Here is a 27,363-nt window from a genome sequence, read left to right as displayed (position 1 = left end):
AAGAGATGGCAGGGGTGGAGGTTGGGTTGGTGGCATTCAGTCATTTGCCAAAGGCCTTGGGATATAGAGGAAGTAAAATACAAAATGGCACTGCAGAGATAGATGGGACACATATGGTGTTTAGGCTTGGGCAACAGCGAGATCCACCCATTGAGAAACTTGACCTCTGTGCAGATGGCCCAGGGGCTCCTGCTGGCACTGCATGTTGCCCTTGGTGAATGAGAGCAGCTGGATATTACATGAGGACCATGGCAGAATGTGGCCTGGCACATCATTGGTCAAGGTGTATCTGGGCTTATAGACATTTTCCTCTGGTCCTCCTGAGCCCTGAAGTCCCTGGGACCCCTCGGGGCTCCCCTTTAAATCTTCTCTCCACCCACAGACAACAGCAAGAATCAGACTGAGCTCCTGGCACAGGAGCTTTTCCATGACAAGTTTATTAGAAGGGCACTTACAAGAGGAAGAGAGGGAACGAGAGGACACACATCTTTAACAATAGGGGTACAATGCTTAAACAGGTGCTCTGCTTTTAAGATATAAAAGTTAGAAAAATCTAAAACACTATAAATACATACATGCTTTTTACAAAGTTATTAAAAGGTCAGGCTGGCTGAATAGTGAAGGTAATCAACATAGTCAATGTCCTATTCCCCATCCCTCAACACACACCAAAGTAAGGGTCCAGAACAGCCGAGTTGCAACAGCAGCAGTGAAGGTGAGTGAAGGCTTCTTGGATAGACGGCTCCATCTCTCTGTAATGCTTTCACCCCTAGCAAGGGAGTGGGGCTTGGTTCAGAGGACCCTTGTGGAAGGGCCCAGATCTGACTCAGAGCTGCCTGTTTCTACACGCGGCCACTTGTTTAGCCAGCCTGGTTTGGTGTTTCTGGATGCTGAGCCAAAAAGCCACTACACCCTCCACCAACATTCAGAACTGGCTGTGCCCCAACTCTTCGAGCCACTGTCCTTGGGAGGAGAGACCTTTCCAACTTTCTTAAAAAAATTAAATAGTTATCTGTCTGAATGGTTTTAAGAAATTATTACATAAATACAAAAACACCAGAATACTAGAGTATACATTACTTCTGCATTTAAAAAAAAAAAAAAAAATCCATTACAGAATCACTGAGAATTTCTCAATCCAGTTTACATGAGGCAAGTTTCTTTTCTATGATAGCTGTGTTTTTGAAAAGTTGCCTGTTGAGCCCATCATCTCCCCACCAACACCTCCCCATGGGAGATGCTTCGTCATCATTTTGGATCCATGTCCTCTTGCGTACGTTTTTCTGCTTTCCCTACCCACTTGGGAAGCTGCTGATGCTCCTTAAACCGTGATGGCAATACATTGTGAAGACTGTTACCTGAAAGGGGCCTACAAGGAAACATTTTTGCCACATAAAGACAGTACAGCTTTGCTGTGTTGAGGTTTGGTTCTGGTAAAATGGGGACACGTATGTTTTGGGGGAACTCCCAACTCTAGCCAAGTCACACAGTAAGAAACAGCGTCCAGGGCTAAACGTGTGCCCTCTTGCTGCTGGTATTCCCCTTGGTGAACAGTCCTACAAGCAGCCTGCAGATTCTTCTCCCTACGTCTCCTGTGAGGACGAAGGAGTGGTTGTGTAACCTGAGCTCTGGCCCTGTGGAGACCCTCATGAGCCTGAGGCTAAGAATGAAACAGATCTTTGCGTCTTCCCCAGATTACTCACATACGTGCATGCCATGCACACACTACTTCAGACCTTTCTGTAGTCTTCAGTAAAAGCGTTTAGCCTGGAATATGCCCAAACTCTAGGAAGCCAAGGGGAGATGGAGGAAATTAAAACAAAATAAGCACACGATAATGTGCTATAGCTCACTTCAGTATATGAACAATGGTTTAAAAAAATAATCACCATGGTCAATTAAAAAAAAGAAAATACAACACAGACAACATAAGGACAATGGAGACGTCTGCCAGCAGCCTTGTCCTCATGTGTGCTCTTCCTAAGAGTCAAAGTCCCTGCTCCTGACTCTAGGCTTGTCTCAAAATGTCAGGTCTACAGCCCGCCAGGAAGGTGGCCAACTGAGATGATGTTCCAGCACAGGCCTGTAATCCAAACCGGCTGGGGTAGCTACCTACGTATGCGCTGGAAGGTCTAAGTTACTAAATTGGGAAGAAGCGAGGTGGGGCGGGGAGAGAGGAAAGGGAATAAAAGTTGGCTCCTTGGAAGGTGCTGAAGACAAGGATCTATGTCCCAGTGCTAGCTACACTTGGGTCAGTCTCAACACAAGCTGCAAGGTGAAGATGTCATGGCGGGGAGCCCAGGGCAGCGGCAACACACACGGTCGTGCTGCCTAGATGAACGCCACTTAAAACTGCTATCCAGTCACCAACACTCCTCTAGAACTGCCCTGGTTTCCTCTTGCCCCTTTCAACTGTCCTTTAAAAAAGTGTTTTAATATACAAATGCCACTCATACCACAGGATTTTAAAACTAAGAAAACTAGCTTGTGGCTTCAAGGAAGGAGACTGATGTTACATATGCCCAAAGCACCTATGTAGCGCTCTAAGGTGGGAAAGGCACCATTTCCTAACCTCTTAGGTATGATCAAATTTATTTTCAGTATGCCACAGGTGGGTTTGCCTACAATCCCACACATCCTCCTCTGATGGTCTAGTCTATAAAGAAAAAGGGCCAAGGAAGTAGCCTTCAGGTCTGAGCAATGAGGGTTCTAAGACACTATCCAAAAGCAGCCAAATGTGTCATTTCATCACATTCAAAGTTCATAACCTGCCAAAGTATAGGCTTTTTCTCCCCCCTTCACCTGGAATAAGACAGACTCCACAGATCACTGGATCACCAGAATCGGGCTGTGCCTGAAGCTAGTTCCCAAGCACCCAGAGGGCTGTGTGCCACAGGAAGCCCTCACAGAATCACGCAGCAGGTGGAGAATGCAGGCCCTCGGAAACTGCTGCCCGTGGCTTTTAGGAGAGGAACCATGACTGCTCTAGCAGAAGCCAAAATGGAGTATTTGTGTCCTGGGTCTCAGAGCTGGCTGGGAACATGAACCCATGTACAGGAGGTTCAGGGGGCTTCCTGTGTAAGCAACAGGCCACAGATCATTTCAACACCAGGCACATACTTCAGACTCACAGTATTTGGCCCTCTCAGAGGAAGTGAGGGGTGTTGTGTTGTCTCTGGGTTCTGAGTCAATACTCCTTCGAGAAGACTCACACAAGTCTGTCAAGGTGCTCCTTCCATCTCTTCCTGTGTCCTCAGGAGGCTTGGGGAGCAGCTGTCCTACCTGGAAACCTCATGGCTAGAGATTCAGAGGCACAGGACCCTGCAGGTGAGGCATCAGGAAACCTCTCCATCTCCCTCCAACATCAAAAATCTCATCACATTTGAGGTGTATACCCTGCCAGAAGTGTATACACTTTCTTCCCTTCACCTGGAATAAAACAGGACTTCCATAGGAAGTCCCTTGATTTTAAATCCATGCAAAAATGTGGGATAGGTCATTTTATACAAAAACAGCAGCAAAGAACAAAGTACCAATTGAAGGTGGCAGTTCTGTCTATTGTGTTCTGCAAAAGGCTGGGAGAAGAAGAGGGCTCTTTTTTCTGTTTTCCAGTTGAAATCATTTAGGCTAGTTTTCTCCCGAATTGCTGCTGGGAGCAGTACTTATTACACAATACAACTGCTATAGTTGTCACTGACGATCCTCTACCGGGAGCTAGGTCGTCTTATATCCCAGGGGGAAGATGACAGACCTCTTTGAACCAAGCCTGCAACTTGCAAGGTGTAAAAATATTTTAATAGCCCTTTTCATTTGCCTATGTCGGCCTGAGATGTTTTCCCTTCTGGTGAATTTGCTTCCGTAAATTTCAGCTTGCAGAAGTGCTGGCAGGTGTCTCTTCAACAAAACCTGGAAAAGCTTCACCTTAGGAGAGAGAAGGGAGAGAAGCAGTTGCTGGGTCTCACTCAGGTTTCCCAGTCAATGTGCCAGCCCAGGATTTTTAAAGAAAATATATCAACCAAACATTTAAAAGAGCATATGATAAAGTTGATTTAATGAATGCAACTGACTACATAAACCAATATAGCCGTATGCATCAGAATCTGGAGCGAGCTCTTACAGATGACTGGAGACGCGCCCAGTGCGGTGCTGCCTGAGACCAAACGCCGTCCCACGACAGGGGCCTCCTGCTTCATGAGGACACTTACCATCATTCGAATCTCTTTGAGATTAATGTGATAATAGACACTATACACTGCATACGCACTGGGCCTCAGCAGATCCTTCCAACTTTTCAAAGTGAAAAAGGACAAATGCATGTGAGTTTTTAAAGAGGTGGTGCTCATCAATTTTTCCCGCTGTCCTGTGTGCAGGTTCTGCTGAACACGCGCCTTCCAATCAGTACGTTCTGAGAGGGGAGGGAGACAGACAAACTCCCTCCCTCCCCACCCCAAGTCTATCCAGCTCACGAGGGGCAGGGTCTGCTGGAGTGCTGGGGCTGGGCTGGGAATGTTCATTGGAAGAGGCACCGTCACAAACATCAGAGAGCTGGGCGTGAGGTCCGCATGGCCCCTGTGGGCTCCTACCTAGAACGCTCTTCCAAGGTGAACTCCACACTGCAGTCCTAGACAGAGGGGCGTTTCTGATTGGACCGTGACAGCCCAGAAAGCTGTCACTCAAAAAAGGAGCCTGGGGGGAGGGGGCCGGTGGTGTAATACTACCTGTTCTGCTCACTTAAGCCACCAGAGCAGACGCCATTTCCTGCCCTTCAAAGTGGGGCCAAAGGGTAAATGTGTTTGGCAGACACAGCTGTTCATAACATCCACCTCTGGGTTTGCTCGTGTGATTCCGAAAACAGGTAGGTGCACCCCTTCAGTTGAGGGAGAAAGATTTCTTCTTCCTTGACAACAACGAGTTGAGTAGAGTTCCAATTTTCTCCACCTCCTGCATGGCCATTTCCCCCAAGCCCGCCCTCCCCTACCACACTTAATGTCTCTAAGACACACTGGAACAGCGGATGCTTGGGGAGCCCATCTGGGTGAGGACCTTGTCAAGCCACTGCAAAGGCCCATTCAGGTGCAGCTCGATCCAGCAGGGGGTACTGGTCACAGTCTGTCTCCTGTAAGAAACAGGGAAAGGGGTGGGGGGGGGGGACTTAAAAACATCTCCAGGGGGCTACACAAGTCAGAAAACTTCTTCTGCTTTGGTGACACTCCTCTTCCCAAAGCCAGAGAGATAGACCACCTTGTGAGATGCTGTCCTAGAAGCGGTACCAACAACTTGCTGAAACTACCAGGCCACACTCCTCCACCCAGGGAGGACTTCAGGTAAATTAAGTTCTCTCGAGGGGAAAGGAAGTCAACTTTAAAGAGTTAAACATGTAAAGTCAACGGCAAAGAGTTAAATACGCAAAGTCAACTGCAGGGCACCCAGAGGCCCACCAGTTACTGTAACAGGCCCCCTAATAGAAGAGACCTCCATCCTGAGCAAAGGGCTTCCTGGCTCCCATCTGTACCAAATGGGCACGTGCCGCTCCCCTATCTCCAAATCCGGGCCCAGCCCCAGCAGGCCACGATGACGTGTGTCTGTCTGATTGAGGGGTGTTTTTTACAAAGCGCCAACAGTGTCCGCATGCCTTCGGTTCCCAATGTGCTGATATAATTCTCATCTACGGCCTTATTTTGGAAAATCTTACAAGCAGAGCGAGCCATGGAACAATTACTGGAAAAAACCAAGGCACACCACACGTTTCTTTTCCCCAAAGCGCTTTGTCTAAATTCAGGCTGGTTGATGACGCAGCTTGCAGGCAGGCTCCCAAAGGCCTCCACTGAGCAAAGGCTATCTGCTGAGGCTGGAGCCGCTGGTGCCAGCTGGAGGTGAGAGGTGTGGGCCCTGGGCCCTGCTTTCAGCCACCGCACAGAGAGAAGAGCTGAAACCTTACTCTCCTTGGCCCAAGAGGCAGGAGGACGACAAGGCTGTTCTGGGAAGGGGCCGCGCCCGCCCGTCAGGCTGCTGTGCAGTCCTGCCAGGCAGCGGTGACGCGGTGGGCCGCAGAGGACTGGGTGTGCTGGCAGGACATCCCGCACGGTGATACAGTGTCCCCAGGGAAAGGCTCTGCCACCAAAGAGCCTCTTCCTAGCACTTGCAGTGGGAGAGCTGCAATGCCACACCAGGAACAGGGCTGCTGTCTTGAGGGCACCGCCCTCCTTGCTTGGCCTCTACTTTGCTTGTGTAGCAGGGAGGTTAAGAAATGGGCCTGCAGACAAACCCTGGGGTGTCTGCATGAGGGAGGGTACTTGAATGTGGCCCTCTCGACTACAGTCTGGTATAAGAAGAGCAAATGGACATCCCCTTGCTCTTCTCCACTGCAGTCCATCTTTAAATATTTCCCTTCTCCAGTAAAAAGAGATTAATTTTCTAACCTTTCACTCCTGTTCCCTAAATGATCTAAGCCAGGGCTAAAAGATTGCTTAAAACATTTCCCTGGCTGGACCTTTGGGCCTGGGCTGATCTCTTTAGGCCATAACATAGGTAAGTTCTTTTGAGGTCTGACCACTTTGATTGCTTCACTGGTCACTCCTGAATTTCAGAGACACCCCAGAGACCAAGGGGCTATGTTCCCTGACACCCTGGGGCAGACACAGAAGAACAGCAGCTAAAATACGGTAAGTGGAAGAGGAGGATTTTACAGGACGAAATCCTCTAATGAGAATCTGACTTTCCATAAGTCATGCTCATCTGGATTTCATTACAAACGGTGGCCTAAGGCCAATATTGAAATGGGTTTGGCCTGGGTGCAGCATGACTGCAAAACAAAATGGATTCCAAACATCTGGAAAAATGAAGAGAAGGGGAGAGTAGCTTGCAAGGCACTGGCTCGAGCTGACGTGTGGGCACCCCTGCATCTGCCGCAGGAGCTGGCGGCTGGCAGTGGGGAGTGTGGAGCAGAAGGCGGGGGCACACAGCCCTGCCTCTCAGCAAACTTTTGTCCGTGAGTGGAAAGAAAAGGGACTGGATTTTCTAAACCCAAAGCAGGATGGCCTGAGAGATTGAACCCAAGCAGACCAGGTAGACCTGACTACATCAGGGCCATGTTTAAACCAGTATCTAGGGCCAGGTACGGTGGTTCACACCTGTACCAGCACTTTGGGAGGCCGAGGCAGGCAGGTCACCTGAGCTGAGGAGTTCTAGACCACCCTGGGCAACATGGTGGTCTCTACTAAAATACAAAAAATTAGCCGGGCGTGGTAGCACGCGCCCGTAGTCCCAGCTACTTGGGAGGCTGAGGCATGTCCCAGAGGCAGAGATTGCAGTGAGCCGAGATGGCGCCACTGTACTTCAGCTTGGGTGACAGAGGGAGATGCCATCTCAAAAAAAAAAAAGAAAAAAAGAAAAAAGAAAAGAAACCAGTATCTAGGACTCTAAAAAAGTCATTTCTCAGCGAGAAAATTTTGTTCCTTTATAACTACCCAAATCTCTTCCTCCCTTCCCTGACTCTCAGTTTTAATATCCTGGGCTCCTCAGCATCACCAGGGGTCCCTGAGTCAGAAATGGAGCAACAGAGGAGGAAAGAACAATGAGCTGAAGACCTAACTTCCTGAAGAGGGTCATCCTAAAGCCATGTGCCTAAAATGAAGAGTAAGGAAGAAGCCGAGAGGGCAGAGTTCTAGACACAGCTCTTCTACCCGTGTGACTGCAGGCAAGCCACTCTTCCTCCCTGGGCCTCAGTTCTCTCATCTATCCGGATGATGCCGGCAGCCCCACCCAGGGCTGGGATGAGGATAAGAGGGAGCGTGTGTTTATAGTGCCTGCAGCTGTTCGGTGCCAACAAACATCGCTCTGCAATTCCTCATCCTTGCTGCTGGCCCAGCCCCTCCTGCCTGCCAGGCCCTGGGCTCTCTCTGATCTTTGGTCTCTCTGCTCTTGATGCCAGGGCTGGCCTCGCTCATCTCTGAGGAGCCCCGCCTGCTCTGCTGTCCAGAGTCACCTGGAGTTGGGGCCCCTGATGTAGGCAGCACCCGTAACCGACCTGTACTCCGCTCCCCAGCCTTTAACGAAGCTCATGCGGATGGTACACATTCGGGTCAACTGGTAGACCGCCTCAAAGCCCTGGTTGACGGACTGGGCCAGGAGGGCAGCAAACTCCTGGTTGTTGAAGATCTTCAGGTTGCATCCTGGCAAAAACACAGAAACGGGGCTGTGGGGATGAAAGTGGCCAGGTCTGTTGCTCCCCTCCTGGATAAAGCAAGTCCTGGACCCCCAGACCAGCCTCATTTATACAGCTCCCGGGACACATGGTGTGTGATGCATTTGCCACACACTCCACGCTCAGCACCACGCAAAGGGAAGGCCGACTCAGTCCCTCCCCTTGAACCGACCTCCTCACTGGGAGGTGCCGCTGACATACCTACAAGGGGAGATGGAAGGCTGGCCCACAAGCTCCGACTCCCAGGGCGGGGAGAAGTCTGCAAAATGGGCTTCCGAGACTAGGGAGATGGTGTGGAGAGGGGGCCTTGCCCTGGGCAAACGGGCCAGGGGACAGAGAGATAAGGGACCTGGACCAGGTTGCCCATGCTGTGTGGGGTCTGGTCACCCACCTAGGAACAGGAGCTCTGGCTGTTCCACAGCAGGCAGTGCCAGCAGAGACGGGCTGGCCGAAAGGCTACTGGGCCTGCCATCCCCACAGGAAGCTCGGCGGAGGGCCCAGGGCACCCTCCACCTGGGCTCCTCTGATGAATACACCTGGTGCTGGGGCTAGGAGTGAAGGAGAGATCTGGGCCACAGTTTGGCCTCTGGGCACCAGGCGGGGTGGAGGTGACATTCACAGCTAAGTGAAGGTGTGCATCTAATTCTCCAGACAGTAAAACTAAAGACAGTCACAAATAAAGTTTAAAATAAACGTTGTTTGAAGTCTTACTGCCTGAGTGCCAGGAATGTGTCAACCAGAAAAATAAAGACAAAAGCACATGCCGGAAATAGCCAAAAGGTGAGCTGGGGTGACGCTTATGAATGAGCCAACAGCAGGCTCCTGTTCTTGCTGTGTGACTCTGAGCTGGTCGCTTTCTCCTGGGGACCCTGTGTCTCTGTATAATGAGGGGCTGGCCTCAGAGGTCCTTCCAGCTCTGACATTCTATGAGCTGACAAACACCACCAGAGCCAACTCAGTCCTCACCCAAAAGATGGGGGTGGGGCCGGGGAATGGAGGAGGCAGAAGGCCAAGAGTGTCACTGAGCTTCCTCTTCTCATTCTCTCCAAGGACAAGGGTGGTGGAACAGGGCTGAACCTGGGCCCTGACCCCCAGCAGAGCCAAGAAGCAGAAGAGCACCAGACTTGAGAGTCCATCAGCCCTAGGCCCCATCCTGGCTTGGTCACTTACTAGCTGTGTGTCCTTGGGCAGATGGCTGAAACTCTCTGAACTTGTCTCTCAAAGCATGTCCTTACTTATAGAGCCAGAGAATAACTAGAGAGGACTAAATGAGGTCAAAGATCGGAATGTACTCTGTAAATGCAACCACAAAATGCTCTGGAAACCTGATGCGCTATTACCATTTCAGACTTGCTGCATTCTAAAGTTTCCCTGCCCGTGGTCCACCACTTCTCCACTACCATCTGCTGCTCAGTGGGCAGGAAAGGGCATGCCACACACGTGTCACAGGCAATGGCCCGGCCAGGCTACCTGCTCCACTAGCCTGTCACAGGCCACGTTCCGTGGGCTGCCTGCACAGTGGCTGCAGGTCCTGTGAAAAGTGGGCTTTGGCTGGGGCTTTCTGCCTTGGTTTCCTGAGGAAAGAGGCCTTAGACGGGATCAGCCACCTGCCTGATCTTGCTGTCCAGGCATGGCCCTGTCCAAACCACTCTCGGGGGTGCAGCCTGACACCTCTTCTTGGGGTACAGGTGGCATCTTCAGACTCACTCAGAAAACCCTCAGCAGTTCCCTAGAGTCAGACCCTGGTGTCCTTCCACGGCCTCATGCTTTGTGCTTTTGAAACATTTCCCCTGACCGTCTCATACGTGGCCCTCCTCCAGCCAGAGAGCTACCCATCCATGTCCTGCCCCCCACCACCTCAGGGCCTTTGCCTGGCCTGTTCCCCCTGTCTAGAAAGCCCTCCCTGTGCCTAGTGCCTACCTATCCTTCAGGATCCAGATGCTTCTCCTCCATGAAGACTTCCCTGATCCATCCCAACAGCTAAATGGGCCTTCTCTCTACCTGGGCTGCTGGCTTGGTGCTTGGCACCCCTCCCTTATATTGAACTCATCCGTGTCTTTGTCTTCTGTGCTCTGCAGGTTTGTAAGGTCTGCGGGAGCACAGCAGGGCCCCATCTACCTCTTCATCCCCTACAGCACCTGGCACAGAGCCCTGCATGCTGTTAGTACAATGAATGAGTGAAGAAAGGAAGCCACACTGCCTGAGCATCTACACACAGGGCAACAGGCAGGTACCCATGGTTAAAAGCAGACCCATCAGATGCTACATCTGCTCCCTGGAGGTTCAGGGAAAGCACAGTTAGATCTGTGGGCATAGAGAAAACCCAATTGAATCACCTCCAGATTGAAAACGCAATCACCAGTGAGCAGAAAAGGTGAGAAACGTGGACTCTCTCCAGCATCCCAGGCATGCACTTGGAGAGGGACCTCAAGGCAGGGGTGCCTGTGTGGCTGGCTTACCTGGTGGGATCTTGCAGACGGTGGCCGGGTGCCAGCCATAGCGCTGGTTACAGTTGGGAGACTGGACAAAAATAGCGCTGTCACTGAGGCACTCTGCGAAGACCTCCCCTCCGATGTAGTAGAGCCGCACGCCTCTTCCTACAGAGATTCAGGTTAGACTGGACGGGGTGCCTTTGCTCATACACTATGGCCCTGAGGCTTGCAAAGGATGCAGAGCTGCAGGGCTGCTCCCAGTGACTGACAGCTTCCCCAGGCAAACGGGCCCCAAAGCCCAAGCCTCAAGGAGGAGAAATGGGCAATGCTGGATTCCTAAAGCCAAGGGAGGCAAATGACAAGAGATGGGCACACAGGATAGGTCTCAGTGACAGCCTTTGCCACTGAGCAGGTGTGAGCCTCAGTCAAGTTATTCACCCTCTGAGCCTTCGTCTGTCTCTACGATAGGGATGGGGGCTGGGCGCGGTAGCTCACACCTGTTAATTCCAGAGCTTTAGGAGGGCAAGGTGGGAGGATCACTTAAGGCCAGGAGTTCAAGGCCAGCCTGGGCAATGTAATGAGACTTCATCTCTACAAAAATATTTTTTAAAAAGTAGCTGGGCATAGTGGCATATCCCTGTAGTCCTAGCTGCTTGGGAGGCTGAGGTGGGCGGATTGCTTGAGCCCAGGGGTTCAAGACTGCAGCGAGCTCCCATCATGCCACTGCACTCCAGCCTGAGAGACAGAGTGAGACCCTAACTCAAAAAAAAAAAAGAAAAAAGAAAATGGGAATGATAACGCCTACCCTTGCAGGATTACTGTGCGACAGAGAGTAAGCGCCTGTAAGTGTCAGCTTTTCTTGCTGCTACTGCTACTACTACCCCACTACTATCTGGTCTCTTCACACTCCAAGATTCAGAGATTCATTGAGTAAACCTGCAGGGCTCCTTCTGGCGCAGCAGACACCCCGAGGAGCCCTTTATTGCAGGGATGGCTTAATGCTACCCCATATTTTTTTCTACCCTCAATGCATTTTTCTAAAACATTCCAGAGGTTTATATCATTTACTTTTCTTTCATCTCTTAAATCCACTCCAGATGGACAGAAATTATTTTTAAATTGGCTCTGCAACTCGAACAGTTACGTAAACTCTGACAATGAGCTCTTTGCTCGGCCAGGGGATGGTTCCTTCTCCCGCCTGGGAAAGTCTCTGTTCCATTACTGGGGAAGAAGCTCAGAGGTCAGAACGTGGAGCCAGGTGTTACAGGCCCAGCGTCAGGTGGGATGAACACCAGGTGAATGACCCATGCATCACTGGATGTCCCTGTCCTGCCTCCTATTCCCACTACTGTCCCCTTCCTCCAACCACTCCCCATTTTTCCTGGCTTTAGTTCTGCAGGGTGCTGGTTAGCTCAGAGTCCACAGGAGGGGTGACTTCCTGGCTGTCCACAACTGTATCATGTCAGTAAGAGCAGGAGGCAGAGGTGGGGATGTGAAGACCCAGACCAAAAATGTTTGTTTCATTTCAGTAACAAAAAAATAGGCCGGGCATGGTGGCTTCCACCTGTAATCCCACTACTTTGGGAGGCTGAGGCAGGCAGATCACCTGAGGTCAGGAGTTCGAGACTAGCCTGGCCAACATGATGAATCCCCATCTCTATTAAAAATACACAAAATTAGCCGGGTGTGGTGGCGCGTGCCTGTAATCCCAGCTACTCAGGAGGCTGAGGCAGGAGAATCACTTGGACCTGGGAGGTGGAGGTTGCAGTGAACCGAGATCATGCCATCACACTCCAGCCTGGGGGTCAAGAGTGAGACTTGGTCTCCCCTCACAAAAAACAAGCAAACAAACAAAAATCATATATATATATATGTAAGTAAAATATATATATATATATATTTTTTTTTTAATAAAATATAGAAAAAAGCCAGTTGCAGTGGTGTATGCCTATTATCCCAGCTAATCAGGAGGCTGAGATGGGAGGATGGCTTGAGCCCAGGAGTTTGAGACTGGGCCTGGGCAACATAGCAAGACCCTATCTGTAAATCAATCAATCAATCCAACAGTGGTATGCCACCCAGAATAAGTATCTTTTTTGAAGTAAAAGACAAAAAGCAAAATGGGGAGAACAGTTCTGGTAGTGGGGGCTGTCTGTCACTGACAATGAGGTCTCTGAGAGCCATTCCCTACCCTTCCCCACCCCTAGACATCAGGCCCCTCTCCTAGAAAATGACAGCACAGACCTAGGCCTGTGGCCTCCAAACTTTTCTTCTCTTCACTACAGAATCAATCCTCTCTTCAAACGAAGGCTTCTGTGAGAGCCCGAGATATAAAGCAAGCGAATGCAGAGGTGCCCTGGTTCACGTGGGGCCAGGCTTCCCTTTGCTAACCTGCCCAGCTCCTGAATTTGCCCCAGGAACCCTTCGCCAACCCTTGGGGCTCCAGGACGAGGTCTGAGAAAACGTCACTCTGCCATCTCTCCACAGCCCTTCTAAGTTCTCACAGTTGTGTTCTGGATGGTAAAATCCTCTAAGCATGATAACTTCATAAGCAAACCAAGCGATACGTAACACAGCTTCATCTTCCTTAAACTCACAGAGTCATCTTTTACTTATGTTCTGCGGGCTCGAAGGCAGAAGGTTCACAGTAGTGGTGTTTGGATAGTGGACAATTCTTTTCTACCTTTTCTAAATTGTCTAGAATAATGATACATAAAAATAAGAAAAGATCACTCTTCCAACGACGACTGCCTACTTATCAACCTATCCATCTGCACTTTCAAACTCTTTTTATTAACAGGATTTCAGCCGGGCTTGGTGGCTCACGCCGCTAATCCCAGCACTTTGGGAGGCCGAGGCGGGTGGATCACCTGAGGTCAAGAGTTGGAGACCAGCCTGACCAACATGGAGAAACCCCGTCTCTACTAAAAATATAAAAATTAGCCGGGCGTGGTGGTTTGGTGCCTGCAATCCCAGCTACTTGAGAGGCTGAGGCAGGAGAATCGCTTGAACCCGGGAGGCAGAGGTTGCAGTGAGCTGAGATTGTGCCATTGCACTCCAGCCTGGATAGAGTGAAACTCTGTCTCAAAAAAAAAAAAAAGATTTCATATGTTGCCTTTCTCATAGACATTCCCTTCTCGATCCCTTAAGTATTTTCCTCTGTGGCTTCCAGGTTTTCTGAGATTGTATCTTTGAGTGGGAATGATTAAGTGGCCTGAACACTACCTGTCTGGCCCCTAAACAGGGAAACAGGGAATGTGGGGGCCTTGCTGGGGCGGTGAGTCTTCCCCCATGCCCAGCAGGAGGCAGAGCACAGCTAAGGATGGAGGCAAGGTTCCCTGCAGAGGCTGTGTGTTCGGGCCTGGGGCTGGGGGCGCGATAGAGTGGCAGGGGCAGGGTGGGGGCGGGGAATGGAGCCACCCCATACCGATGTGTCTCCGCGTCAGCTCCACTGCTGCATTCCTGTTGACGTTGGAGAGCAGCCCGAGGCAGAAGCGCTCCGAATTGGAGGGGTCGGTGAAGCCGTCCACAGTCATGGATGGCTGCGAGGCGTGGAACGTTTCCCCGACACGCTGGTTCAGCTCGTAGTAGGAGATGGAGCACCAGAAGGCCGGCTCGCAGTAGGTAACTGGCTGCAGGTCTGTGGACACAGGGCGGGCTACTGGGTCAGTGGGTCCCCCAAGCCCCATGCTGCCTCGATGGGGTCCCATGGACGCTCTGGAAAACCATTTCCCCACATTTCAGAGGGATTAATAGTCTCCCCACCTGGTGCCTTTTATCGTATAAAACTGGCAGCACCCACCAGAACAAGATGCTCAGGTGTCCGGAGGAGATTCCGTCAGCCTTGCCACACTGTGTGTGTAAAGGGCCATTGATTTCTTTTTTTTTTTTTTAAGCTCATAGAGGCCCTGCCCCGCCTGCTTGTCCTTGACTGGATGGAAGGAGTCTTCAAGCAGGGGCTGGGCCAAACCTGAAGAGGACCAGGGGCCACCCAGTACCTGGATGAACCTGGGACAGCCACTGCAGTGTGTCCACTGTGGGGCAGTCCACACCTTCCGCACAGTCACCTCTCAGCCTCTCTTGCAAGGTTCCTACAGTAACCACCATTAATCCCTGCCCCTAAAAGGGCTTTCAGGTTTTGGCTCTGCACAGCCCTGGGGGCAAACTCCCAGCCTGTGGAGCAGCAGCTTCCAAGCCTGCAGCAGCCGAGTGGGCTCCCAATAGGGCCCCGTGTCAGCGCAGTGGACACACCAGGATCGTCCGCAGACTGAGCCTGGAGCCCTGCCTCTTATCACAGAAACCATTTTCCACACTTATCTACATGCCGGCTGCTGGGGTGGCTGGGACACAAACCCATCTGAAAGAAAATCTGGATTTGTCCCAGTTGTCTGTGTAGTCTCCATATGGGGCTCCTCAAAGCAAAACTGCCATCCTGCGAGGGGCTGGTTCTCTTTCTCAGAAGAGTAAATGGCAGCTTTTCCTTACACTGGAAATGGATCCCAGCCTTCCATTTCCTGGGGCCTCCTTGCCCTCCTCTTGCCCCAGCCCAGCGGCCCTGGCACTGTGCCCTCCTACTGCACGCCTCTGCAGCATCTCCAGGTCCATACTCTCAGCCCTTGGCCGGGCCCTCGGAATTCCCACTCACACCGATGCCACAGCCTCTGGACCAGGACTGCCCTGCGCCCTGGGCCAACCACTTCCAGCTGCTTCTCTGTGCTGCACTGACTGCTGGGCACGAGCCCTTGGCCTGCCACGCTCTGCTTGATGCCTACCTGAATCCCATCCATCTGCTGAAGAATCAGGGAGTCCCCTGCTCATTCTCACTCTTCCATCTCAAAGCTTCAGCCTGGCTCTGAAGTCCCTCTGGCTCTTAAATATACCTGGAGCCACGCAGTGACTAAGGGTGTGCCTCTATGTGAGCATCCTGACTGTCCAACTCAACCATGAGGTCCCAGGGCCCAGGCTGACATCTCTCCTCCCTCACTTTAACCCTCAGCGCAGGGCTCTGTTGAGGGGGGAACAGGAGAGGCTCCCCGTGCCGTCGCCCTGGCCTGAGAACCCTGCTCAATGGATACCAGGCAACGTCTAGGAGGGGGAACCCACCGGGGGCACCCCCGCTCATTAGACCTTCTGAAAGTGTGTAAAGCCCAAGAGAGAAAAGTCAGAAGCTGTTCTGCCCACAGGAAGGGGTCTGGTTGCCTGCAGGACAAAGAGTCCCTGATCCCCTTATGGGGTCTAGGTACATGATCCCTTCTAAAAGCAAGGAGAATGCTACCACGAACAGAGAAGGGGCAGGCCAGTAACACCCCTGCACTCCACACACGCCCAGGAAGTGTCAGCTGGAGGGTTAGGACATCCTAGGTCAGGTTTTTCAACTTCAGCACTACTGACATTTGGGGCCAGATAATTCTTTGTTGGGTAGGTGGGTGGGAGGGAGCGTGTGTAGATTGTAGGATGTTTACCAGCATTCTGACCCCTGCCCACTAGGTGCTAGCAGTATACATCCATACCACCCTCTCAAATTGTGGCAATAAAAGAAGGCTGTGGATATTGCCAGATGTATTCTAGAGGGCAAAACGGCGCTAGATATTTAACTGGATCATGGGACACAAGCTATAAAGCCATCCTCCAGACAGACTGGAGATCAGTCTTGGCTCAGGCACAGACTAGACGTGCAACTGCGAGCAAACCAGCTACACTCTCTGGGCCTCATCCTCTTTACTCTCGGCGCTGTTTCTAGACAGACAGAGATAACTCATGTGAAGTGCAGGGTGCGCATCAAGCACTCAGCACATGGTGTTAACACAATGATAAAAACTGGATTCTATGAACTTGAAAACAGCCTGGTCCTATCTTGATCACCATCAAGATGGAGGCAAAGCATTCTTAACCTTTTCCTCTCTTCCTGGGGTGGAGCAAAGGAAGATAAGGATGAAGGCATCAAAAGTACTTAATGGGGAAGGGAGGAAGGACAGGGCCAGGAGCAGCTGTGGCTTGTGTCCTGGCCCCTGAGGTGAGGCTGAGCCACGTCAGCCACATCTGGCTCTGGCTTTGCTTGATGCTTCAACATTCCAATGAGATAAGCTATATTCTAAACAATGTGGTCAGTAAAATGTGAGCTATGTTGCTTTGGAAACTAAAAAAAAAAAAAAAAAAAAATCCAAGTGCAACCCAAGCATTCAGAGTGGTCAGGCAACGTATCAGTGCTGCTGGCCACCACTGCCCAAGTGCAGGCTCTGCTGATCCTGCTGTGTGATCTTGGGGACGTGACCTCCTTCTGTAACCTCAGTTTTCCAGTCCGTACAACGACTCTGGTGCATTAGAAGACAATAATGCTGACCACCTAGGTCATTCTCCGGCACAGGTCGGCTTGAACGTATAGCTTTGGCTGGCTCTGACTTACTCAGCAGTGTGTAGAACAGAACAGAGTCCGCACCCCGAAATCATAAAGCCCTGCCCAGCATTCTCTGGGTTTACTCCAGGCAAAAGAGAAAGAGCTAGGCTCCCAGGAACAGCAACCCAGCCCACCATTCAAAAAAAGAAAAAGCTGGCAGGCCACCCATGGTATCGCATGGTGCTGGAACCATGCTCTGGGGAGGGGTGGGCTTCAAGGACCCTCAGAATCAAAGACAGGCTTCGGGTCATAGGCCGAGAGGCCCTCCCAAGCAGATCTGAGCCCTTATCCAAACAGCCCTGCAACTCACAGACACACACTGGACAGTGTTGTGGAAAACCCCGGACACTAGGAACCTGACACATCATTAGGAAGATGCTTGTTTGAGGGAGCAGTGAAATCAGGCCAGTGGCAAAGTCTGCAGGCTGTCATTTCAGAGAGTGCTGTTTGGACAAGCTGCCCTGTGTTCAGAAGCGGGACTGAGCCGGAGCAGCACCCCAGCCATGCACTCTCTATTCTCTGCAAACAACTAAAAGCCAGCCGTGCTTTCCCTCCTTTCTAGGTCCTGCCTGCCCACCACACCTCAGCTGCTTCCTCCCGAAACTTGTGCAAGAAGAGTGGCAGACCAGAAAGTATGGTCACCACCTCTGGGTTCTGCCTTCAATGACACATTTTTCTTTAAAAAACAAACAAACAGGCCGGGCGCGGTGGCTCAAGCCTGTAATCCCAGCACTTTGGGAGGCCGAGACGGGCGGATCACGAGGTCAGGAGATCGAGACCATCCTGGCTAACACGGTGAAACCCCGTCTCTACTAAAAAATACAAAAACTTAGCCGGGCGAGGTGGGGCGCCTGTAGTCCCAGCTACTCGGGAGGCTGAGGCAGGAGAATGGCGTAAACCTGGGAGGCGGAGCTTGCAGTGAGCTGAGATTCGGCCACTGCACTCCAGCCCGGGCGACAGAGCAAGACTCCGTCTCAAAAAAAAAAAAAAAACAAATAAAAAACAGACCAGATGCAGTGGCTCATGCCTGTAATCCCAGCACTTTGGGACGCCAAGGCAGGCATATCACTTGAGGTCAGGAGTTCGAGACCAGCCTGGCCAACATGGTGAAACCCCATCTCTACGAAAGATACAAAAATTAGCCGGGCGTGGTAGTGGGCACCTGTAATCCCAACTACTCTGGAGGCTTAGGCAGGAGAATCACTTGAACCTGGGAGACAGCGGTTGCAGTGGGCCGAGATCACACCACTGCACTCCAGCCTGGAGGACAGAGCAAGACTCTGCCACATACACATACACACACCCCAGAACACTAAATATGCCCTCATTTCTTTCCCAAAGGACTTATCCTTACCTATCAGAGAAACAAAAAGGACTCTGGAAAGAAGAAGGCTATAAATGGGATAACCATGAGGTTATAGTTACTGCAAAAGCATCTAGTTTGGCTCTGAGCTTCCTAGCAGACAAGACAAAAAGGGAAGATGATATGGTCTATGGCTCTGGTCGGTGGATGGGCAATGCTTACTAGTTCCTCAGGGTAAACAAAGCTTGTCCTGGCATTAAATCTTAAAAGAAATCTCTCAGGGGGAGGTAGCAACCCCTCCCCCGACCAATCAATCAATTGATGAAGCAAGCAAGCAAGCAAGATCTGGTTTCCAGGGTTTACCAACAAATGCAGAAGCAGTTCTAGAGAAGGCTCCTCTAGGAGAAGGACTACAGGGAGGGTAAGGTGACACACCCCAATCAACAGCAGTTTCACCTCTAGGCTGAGCATTCTGCACACTGGGGTGGAAGACAACGGCACGTGCCCACGGCCTTCCCTTCAAACAGCCCCGCTCCCGGCCAGACTTCGAGTCTGTGCTAATCTCTCTTCCCAGTGCAGACGTGTTGGAGACGCAGGAACCTCCAGCTCCAGCCGTTGTGGGTCCCCTGCCCCCACCAGTGTGGTGTCAGCCAGACTTCTCGAGTGCCATAGGGCACTTAATCCATGGCTGGCCCTCTGCCAGCCTAACGCATTGGCTGGCCTCAGTTTTCAGTCCTGTTCCAAGCTGGCACAGACGTTCCATTTTGTTTAAGAAAAAGAAAACAGAATAAAACCCAGAAGGCAACGCTTGGATTAAGGGATGCCTATTAAAAACATGTGCAAGAGATTCAAATCCGGTAAAGGAAAAGGTGGGGAGGCAAGAGGGGGAAATTAACTTTCTCCTCTAAATCGAAAGCAAGGAACGGACAAAGGCCAGGAGCACCGCCGCTGCAAGATGAAAGGTCAAAACAGAAATGGACTGGTTTCCTCCGGGCCCACCTCATCTGCGGAAGGCAGTTCTTCCTCACTCTAGGAGATTCCACACTCCAGTTCCCATGTTCCCCATCCGCCACTTCTCAGTCCTGCCTGGGTCCTCTGCCTGGACTGCCCATCCCCCTCCTCTGCAGGGACGAGATCTTTAAGGCCCAGCTCACGTGGCTGTGAAAGACTCCCTCACTGCCTCAATGCAGAATTAGCCTTGTGTTCCAGAAACTGTGTACCTGAGTCTCCTGTGCCAGAGGGTGAGGTCTCTGAGCCCACGCCAGCTGTGTCCCAGCACCCAGGGCACTAATTCCAATCTATGTATCTAAGGACTAAAACACCAAACCTGGCTGCACAGAGAGCCCCATGCCCTTTTAGCTTATGAACCAGGAAGTTACTGCAACCAGGAACAGTGGCAAAGTCTAAAAACCGGGCCCTCGGGAGTGTGAAGACAGAGCCTGCAGCTGACTTCCTGTCATTATGTCGCCTGCCTGTGATTTCACAAGTGTGGGGAAGACTGGAGCCAGAGGTTGCCTTGTAGAAGAGCCTTGGGCAGCAGCATGAAGATACCTGGAACTGGGTTGGGCCTGGGCCCCGGGCCACTGTCCACGCTCAGGGCCAGTGGTCTTCGGGCTGCCCTGCCCCCACACAGGGGCTCACATATGAGCACAGGGGCTCATGAAGCAGAGGGGAAGCTGGGCCTGTCAGCGCGGAATCTCACCCAGAATCCTAACCCTGACTCGCTGGGCGACTCACCCCCAATTCACACCGTCCCAGCAGAGGTGCAACTAGGCCAGCGCAAAGTGGCACCCATTCTCTGCTGGCCAGCCTCGGGGAGGGTCCTCCCTTCGGTAGAAATAACCTAAGAATCCTCAACTCTCAGGCAAGCTGCCTGAGGAAGGGGCAGTAGGGAGGGAGAACTATGTCAATGGGAGACGCTGCCTTGGATCCAAGCTCAAGAAACATCCCATCATCCTAGTCTACACAATCTAGAAGGCAATTCACAGCACATGACCACCTTTCAGTCTGAAGCACTGCATCCGGCATCAGCCACCTCCAAGCTGCCCTGTCCCTCTCACTCCAAGCTGCCCCATCCCCGCTTCTCTCTCCTGGCACTGGCACTCTGGGAAGCCATCGCCTCCTTTAACTGCAGCTCAACTGCCCCCCCAGGGCTCTCCCTGGTACATTATTTTCCTCAGTCACGGCTCCGCCCTAATTGTCTCACTTGAAGACAGGGAACAACTTACTCACCGGGCACAAGCCAGCTCACTACCTTTTTCCTCTCTCCACCTGCCTCCTCCTTCCCCTCCACTTACCCCAATCCTTCCGCCTTAAATGCCTAGGAAATTCCCGGTGACTCACCCAGCACGCTGTGTAATAACAGGAACATCACCTGCTCGTATCCCCTGCCCTGCAAACAACGGTCCCAGGGTCTCCGAGAGCCTGCCTGGGGCAGGATGCTGAGCCCAGTCTCAACCAGGAGTCCCTGCCCCGTAATTACCAGAAGTGGCTTTGCTGGGGCAAGAGGCTCAACCTTCCCCAGATCTGAGCCCTGGAGCTAACGCCCGGAGTGCGGAGGAAATGAAAGGAGAAACCAGATGTCCTCTGCTTTCTTTCTTTTTGCACAGTAATTTCATAATAATCTCTTTAAAAGAAATAATCAGCTGTCGTGAGATGTCCCCATTTTTTCCTAGGAAGAGCTCCCTGTGTGCTTGCCTCCATCCTAGGATTTGGGACTCACTGACCCTGAGTCAGTGCAGAGGCCGCGCTGCTGGGTGCCTCTGCTCCCCACCTGTTACTTGCCCTTCAGTATACTGCTGACTGCTGCAGCCCCTCCCCTCCCACACACTGCTCCCTAAAGGCTCCCCCTTGAACCCCTCATGCCAAATCCAAGGCCGCTTCTTAAACCTCATTTTGCATCTCTGCAGGGCCTGCTTGTGGCCACCGTCCTTCAGGGCTTCCCTCCCCTCTGAGCTGCGGTGACCCCATCATCCCCCTGACCTCAGCCTTCCCCAAGGAACCCCCCGACCCGAGTGCGTCTCTGGCTGTCTTTCCATATTGAGCTGGGTCGCCCTCTCCACTAAATCCATCCACTGTCATGACTTCAGCCAAACTTTATTGGTGTTTGCAGAGTGAGATCTACGGATGGGCAGTGGGGTGATAAGAGAGAAGTGCAGGAACAGCGATCAGTGCTTGGGAGGAACACTGGGTCAGACAGGCCTCCTTCTGCAGGCTCCTCAGAGCGTGGCCATGTGAGTCTCTCCTGAGTGGGGGCTGCAGAAGGGGCCACAATACAGGCTTTCCACACTCATTCAACCACCAAACCCCTTCTCTCAGGCCCCGCTATGGGAAAGGCTGTCACATATGTTAATGGTTTCCAAATCTGCACCTCCAGCGCCAGCTGCTTTCCTGACTAAGCACAGGCAACCCACCACCATCTTCCGCCCCAAACCCATTCCACTTCCTGGGTGTCCAGCCTCGATGGAGGCATTACCATCATCCCCACTTAACGCTGGTCAACAAACCCTGCTCATTCAGGCCCATGACTCCCTCTCAAATGCATTCTCCCGGCTCTGGACCATTTCTCGAAAGCATCCATCTCAGGCTCCTCGAGAGGAAGAGCTGTCTAAGTGGGGTTTTGTTTTTGTTTTGTTTTGTTTTGCCTCCAGTAATTTCCCCTAGAATTTAGATTCCACACCGTGGCCAGATTAATCTTAATGAAGCTGTCATCAGAAAACCTCCCCATTCAAAACCCATGAACAGCTGTATTCTGCAGGCAAGAGGGCGCTAAGCAGACGCTCAGGGGTCTTTTCTCAGTGTCCCACCTGCCATTTCAGCCTCGTCTTCCCGCCTTGTCCTTGAGACAACCACCAACCACCATGCCAGCTGTCCTCAGATCACATCCTGCCCTTGGACCTGCAATGGCCTTCCCTCCTTCTCTGCCTCACAGGGTCCCACCTGTCCTTCAAGCGCCCGCTCACACATGGCACAACCTCTCCCATGTCTCCCCACTCCATCCACACTTCCCTACTTTCCTCCTTGGCATGTACTATTTCTCCTTCTTCTGGGCTTGCTCCCTGGGCACCTGGCACAATGCATTACAGGTGGACGTGGACACCTCCAGCTGCCCCTCCCCCGCCCCCAGGCTGCAAATGCCTAGTGCTCTCCCAGCTCTGGCCCCCAGCATCAGTACATACTGGGAACTCAGCCAATGTTGACTGAGTGCATGAATACAGAGGAGACGCCTGGCCGGCCTGGAATTCCATCGCTCCCTCCCTTGAACCCTCAGAGTTCTTCATCTGCACCTACTTCTTGTTTTAGAATCATTTTTGGTCCTGCCTTATTGATCCCAACAAGGCCATTGCCCGTTGATGGCTGGGTCTGTGGTCCCTCTTCCAATCCCCCACCTGAACGGCATGCAGACCACAAGTATCTGGGAATGAGGGAGTGAGGAAGAGGCAGGTAAGCAGGCAGGGCTTCCCCTCCTGGGGCCACAGCCTAGCATTAGTCTCCAATGTGAAAGTCAGCAAATGCCTTGCCTGAGCCTTGTTCCTCCAAGTGAGGAGGGTGGGGACAGCTGGTCCAAATGGCCCAGCAAGGCAGTGTCATGCCGCAATGGGAGTGCAGGCTCTGGAGTGAGAGGGCCTGAGTTCAAAGCCAGCTTCTCCATTCACTAGCTGTGAATCTGGGACACGTCAGTTCACCAATGTGTTCCCCGGTTTCCTAATCTGTAAAATGAAAAATCACAACAGTTCTGCTTTATAAAGTTACAAGGATTGGGTTAACACGCAGGAAGCACTCTGAATAACAGTAAACAGCAAACTCAAGAAATGTTTCCCATCGTCATCACCATCTCACCCCCTTCCAGCTATCACACTGGGAGTTCAGGCGACCTTCTGAGTAGGGATGAAGTCAATGGTTTGAATGAGTGAAGGGGAGCACAGGGGCTCATGAAGCAGAGGGGAAGCTGGGCCTGTCAGTGCAGTGTCTCATCCAGAATCCTAACCCTGACTCGCTGGGCGACTCGCCTCCGAGTCACACTGTCCCAGCAGAGATGCAACTAGGCCAGTGCAAACTGGCACCCATTCTCTGCTGGCCAGGCTCGGGGAGGGTCCTCCCTTTGGAAGAAATAACCTAAGAATCCTCAATCCTCAGGCAAGCTGCCTGAGGAAGGGGCTGTAGGGAGGGAGAACTATGTCAACGGGAGACGCTGCCTTGGGTCCAAGCTCAAGAAACATCCCATCATCCTCATCCTAGTCTACACAATATAGAGGGCAGTTCATAGCAAATGACCACCTTTCAGTCTGGAGCACCGCGTCCAGCATCAGCCACCTCCAAGCTGCCCTGGGACTGCTATGGTTTCAAAAGCAAGTGTCTGCTTGGAAGGCTGACGACTAAAAGTGCTACCTTGGCCCCAGAAGGGTTTTAAAATGGCACAGAAAATAAATCTAAAGCAGCCAATCTCAAAAGCTGAAAGCTTGGAGTCAAGTTCATCATCATGGCCTTTAATTTCTCAAGAGTTAACTTCGCTTCTAGCCTTCAGTTTGTTTTTAATAACTCGGTCCTTTCATATCAGGAATCTGACCTTCCCTCTGCAAAGCCCGGCACTCACGGTGATATTATTTTACAAAAATGTTAAAACAGATCCCCTCAAAGTCACATCCCACACTGCCCAGGTCAGCCTGTTCTAAAGGGTTTCAGGCATCTCCTAATACTCCAAATGATGAGTTTCTTCATCTGACGCTGTCAGTCAAGGTCTGGAAGCAAATGGGCACAAAAACCAGGCCAATCCACTTTGATTCGCCAAGAAATATTAACTGTTTCTTTTCCTGAGCCACAAATTAAGCCTCAGCAATAAAGCCCCAGACAAAATCCAACCTACATTTTCTAAAACTACCAGACCAGAATATAAAAAACTCCCATCAATAAAAACTAAACGGATATTTCATTTGTTTTGAGCCCTCTGGCAGGTTCCATGCCAAAGTCTATCCCAAGCTGGAGAACTGAAGGACCCTACTGGGTTAGAAAAGTGAGTCTTGGAAAAACTGATCCAGAAGTCTAACCACGGAGGGATGTAGCAGAAACAATGGACCCTGCACTCCAAAACATCACGCGATAACAACGATAAACAAGACACGTAAATACAGAAACGTGTTTACAAAATAACGTAAGGAGAAGAGAGAATGGAAAAACCAGATATGCACTGTGATCTCAGTGGCAAGGCACAGATATGTATGTATATGCCTGATGCACGAACATCAGGACTGTGATCACACACAGTTATGTTAGGGTGCTGGGATTATGGGCACTTTGACTTTATTTTCAAATTCCTTATATGTTGCTGTTTTAAGAAAAATTACATAATTGTAAGATGAAACACTCCAGTAAGTGTATCTGAAACAAGTATTTAAATGTCAGGGGGCTGGAGTCTGCACGGCTGTCCATGGCTTTGCACCAAACCGCACACGTATGCTTAGCTGACCACATACCCTCGTTCTCCTGGGCATAAGGTTTGGGGAATTTTCATTCACTCACGTCTACCGGCCCCGCCAGGGGAAATACAAACCCGGCATATGGTTGCCTTTCCTGCCACCACTGTTCTCAAGTTTCTCCGTTCTGCGGTGACCTCAGCATCACCGTAACCAGAAACCCGATGGGCTGAGCTGGGCTGATGGTAGGCGTCGGGGGAGAGCCTTACCTTCAGGGCCCCCTCCCCACACTGGCGACTCGCCAGGGCTGCAGCTAGAGGGGGTTCCAGTTGTGTGCACCAGGAGATACTCACCCAAGTTATTATGTGCTGGGGACATCGGATTCGGGGATAGGTTTGGAGAACCTGCGAGGTGAGACACAGTTGTGAGACTTCACAAAAGATTCTTGGCCTGGAGAGCCAAATTACTAAACACTTACATATCAAGGTGGGGTGGCTCAACACAGCAGAAAGAAAACCCTGGACTGAGCCTCCAAGTCCCAGGAGAAGGCCTACCCCATACCCTTGCCTCTATTGTCCCTCCCTGGGCCCCAATTTCTTGTCTGGAATGAATGAATGGAGTGGATGATCTCAGAGGTCTCTTATGGTTATGATCTCAGAGGTCTCGGATGGTTTTATGATGCTAACCAAGACTCCCAGCTCAGGGCTGCTAAGTTCTCAACTAGAATAGGTGACACCTTTTTTCTTTAGCTTACACCTGCCCTATTAACTATGCCCTCAGGAAAATGAGAGGACCAGGGAAGCCCTTCTCCCAAGCTGCAAAGACCCAGGAAGCAGGAGGCCAGCCCTCCCACACAGGCGGGGCTTGAGGCCTCCCCAGCATCACCAGCCACGATCTTGGTCAGAGGCTGCAGCAGCTCAGGTGCTAGAAAGATCAATTCCAGGAAACTCACAAACCTGTCTCAGAAACCCTGTCAGGAAACTCACAAACCTGTCTCAGAAACCCTGCAACTCAGCAACCAGACAAACACTTTTTTTTTTTTTTTTTCCCTGAGACGGAGTCTTGCTCTGTCACCCAGGCTGGAGTGCAGTGGCTGGATCTCAGCTCACGGCAAGCTCCGCCTCCTGGGTTTACGCCATTCTCCTGCCTCAGCCTCCCGAGTAGCTGGGACTACAGGCGCCCACCACCTCACCCGGCTAGTTTTTTGTATTTTTTAGTAGAGGCGAGGTTTCACCATGTTAGCCAGGATGGTCTCGATCTCCTGACCTCGTGATCTGCCCGTCTCGGCCTCCCAAAGTGCTGGGATTACAGGCTTGAGCCACCGCGCCCGGCCCAGACAAACACTTTATGCAAAAGATGATGGTGCATGTGGGAAAAAGTCTAAATCTACCCAATTCTTACTCTATTATGTTCTCTACACCTCTCACCTCCAGAGAAAAGAACTCACATGGTATCAGCCTTCAAAAATAAACAGTGGACACCTTTCCAGAGCAGCAGCCTGCTGGTCACCCCTCCTCTGTTCCTCTATCAAGCAGGCTGCAGAGACCAGGCGCAATGGCTCACATCTATAATCCCAGCACTTTAAGAGGCTAAGACTGGGGGGTCACTTGAGCCCAGGAGTTTGAGACCAGCCTGGGTGATATAGGGAGACCCCATCTCTACAGAAAAAAAAAAAAAAATAGCCACGAGTGGTGAAGGCTGAGGCTGGACAACTACTTGAGCCTAGGAGATAGACGCTGTAGTGAGCCATGTTTGCACCACTACACACCAGCCTGGGCAACAGAGTGAGACTCTGTTTCAAAAAATAAAAATAAAAAAGGAGGCTATTTATTTATTAACCACCCTATGGGGTCTAATGAAATCTATCAGTCCTGAGACTGGGTCGCATGAAGTCCTGAGACTGGGTCGCATCTGGCCTCAAGCGAATGCTGCCTTGCGCTGTTCATGCGATCTCTTCTTTTGCCCCAACTCAGCTGTAACCTCCTTGAGGGCAAGGGAAGAACCACGGATTTCTCCTTCCCTGTAACTCCTAATGCAAAGGGGGATGTGGAATGTTCACTGAGAGAACTGAGTTACATAATCAGTCACAGGGTCTAGACAACCCCACAAATCAGCTATGTGAGTTTGGCTAAGCCGTTTTAACTTCTATGAGCCTTAATTTTTTCCTCAGGTATAAAATGAGGATACTATCATCTACTGTGTGACATGTAAAAATTAAGTGAGACTGTGCATATAAAAAGGCTTACACCATGACTGCTACGTGGTAGGCACTCGATAAATGCTTGTCCCCTGTTTTGTAGTGACCTGAACCACGAACACCTAGGAAGTCCAAGGGGCCTTCTCGCAAGTCTAAAAGGGCGTGGAGGTAGGTGAGGCGACATGGGGGACAACAAGGTGACCCTCTGGCCCTGAGATGCTACCACACCCCGGGGGGCAGGGAAGCCAACCCCGTGAGCAACTGGACTATCCAAGCAGGCAACTCTGAAGAACGGAGACTAAAACAGGAGAGCCCCCGCCCACCACCCACACACTGGCTGGGGTCCGCAAGTCTGGTCTGTCTCTACTTCAGATAAATCACTCATGTTCACAACAGGGCCCTGAAGGCACCCTTAATGAGAAGA

At 51.4% G+C, this 27,363-nt stretch overlaps 1 protein-coding gene across 12 annotated transcripts in view; it reads right to left on the bottom strand.

Moving 5' to 3' along the window:
- Positions 1–395: 395 nt before the first annotated feature.
- Positions 396–27,363, bottom strand: part of SMAD3 (SMAD family member 3) — a 131,609-nt gene continuing 104,641 nt past the window's right edge. For all 12 annotated transcript variants that reach the window (XM_073996108.1, XM_073996111.1, XM_073996109.1 and 9 more), the window contains 5 exons: positions 25,096–25,146; positions 14,063–14,275; positions 10,663–10,800; positions 8,027–8,171; positions 396–5,116 (listed from right to left, as the gene is read on the bottom strand). In XM_073996108.1, the coding sequence (XP_073852209.1) occupies positions 4,993–5,116; positions 8,027–8,171; positions 10,663–10,800; positions 14,063–14,275; positions 25,096–25,146 (671 nt within the window). In that variant the 3' untranslated portion in view covers positions 396–4,992. The remainder of the gene's footprint in view (positions 5,117–8,026; positions 8,172–10,662; positions 10,801–14,062; positions 14,276–25,095; positions 25,147–27,363) is intronic.

This window comes from Macaca fascicularis, chromosome 7, assembly GCF_037993035.2.
Source record: "Macaca fascicularis isolate 582-1 chromosome 7, T2T-MFA8v1.1".
Classification (NCBI taxonomy): Eukaryota; Metazoa; Chordata; class Mammalia; order Primates; family Cercopithecidae; genus Macaca; species Macaca fascicularis.
Note: the sequence above shows the minus strand (reverse complement) of the source record. Positions and strands in the feature narration are given on the sequence as shown.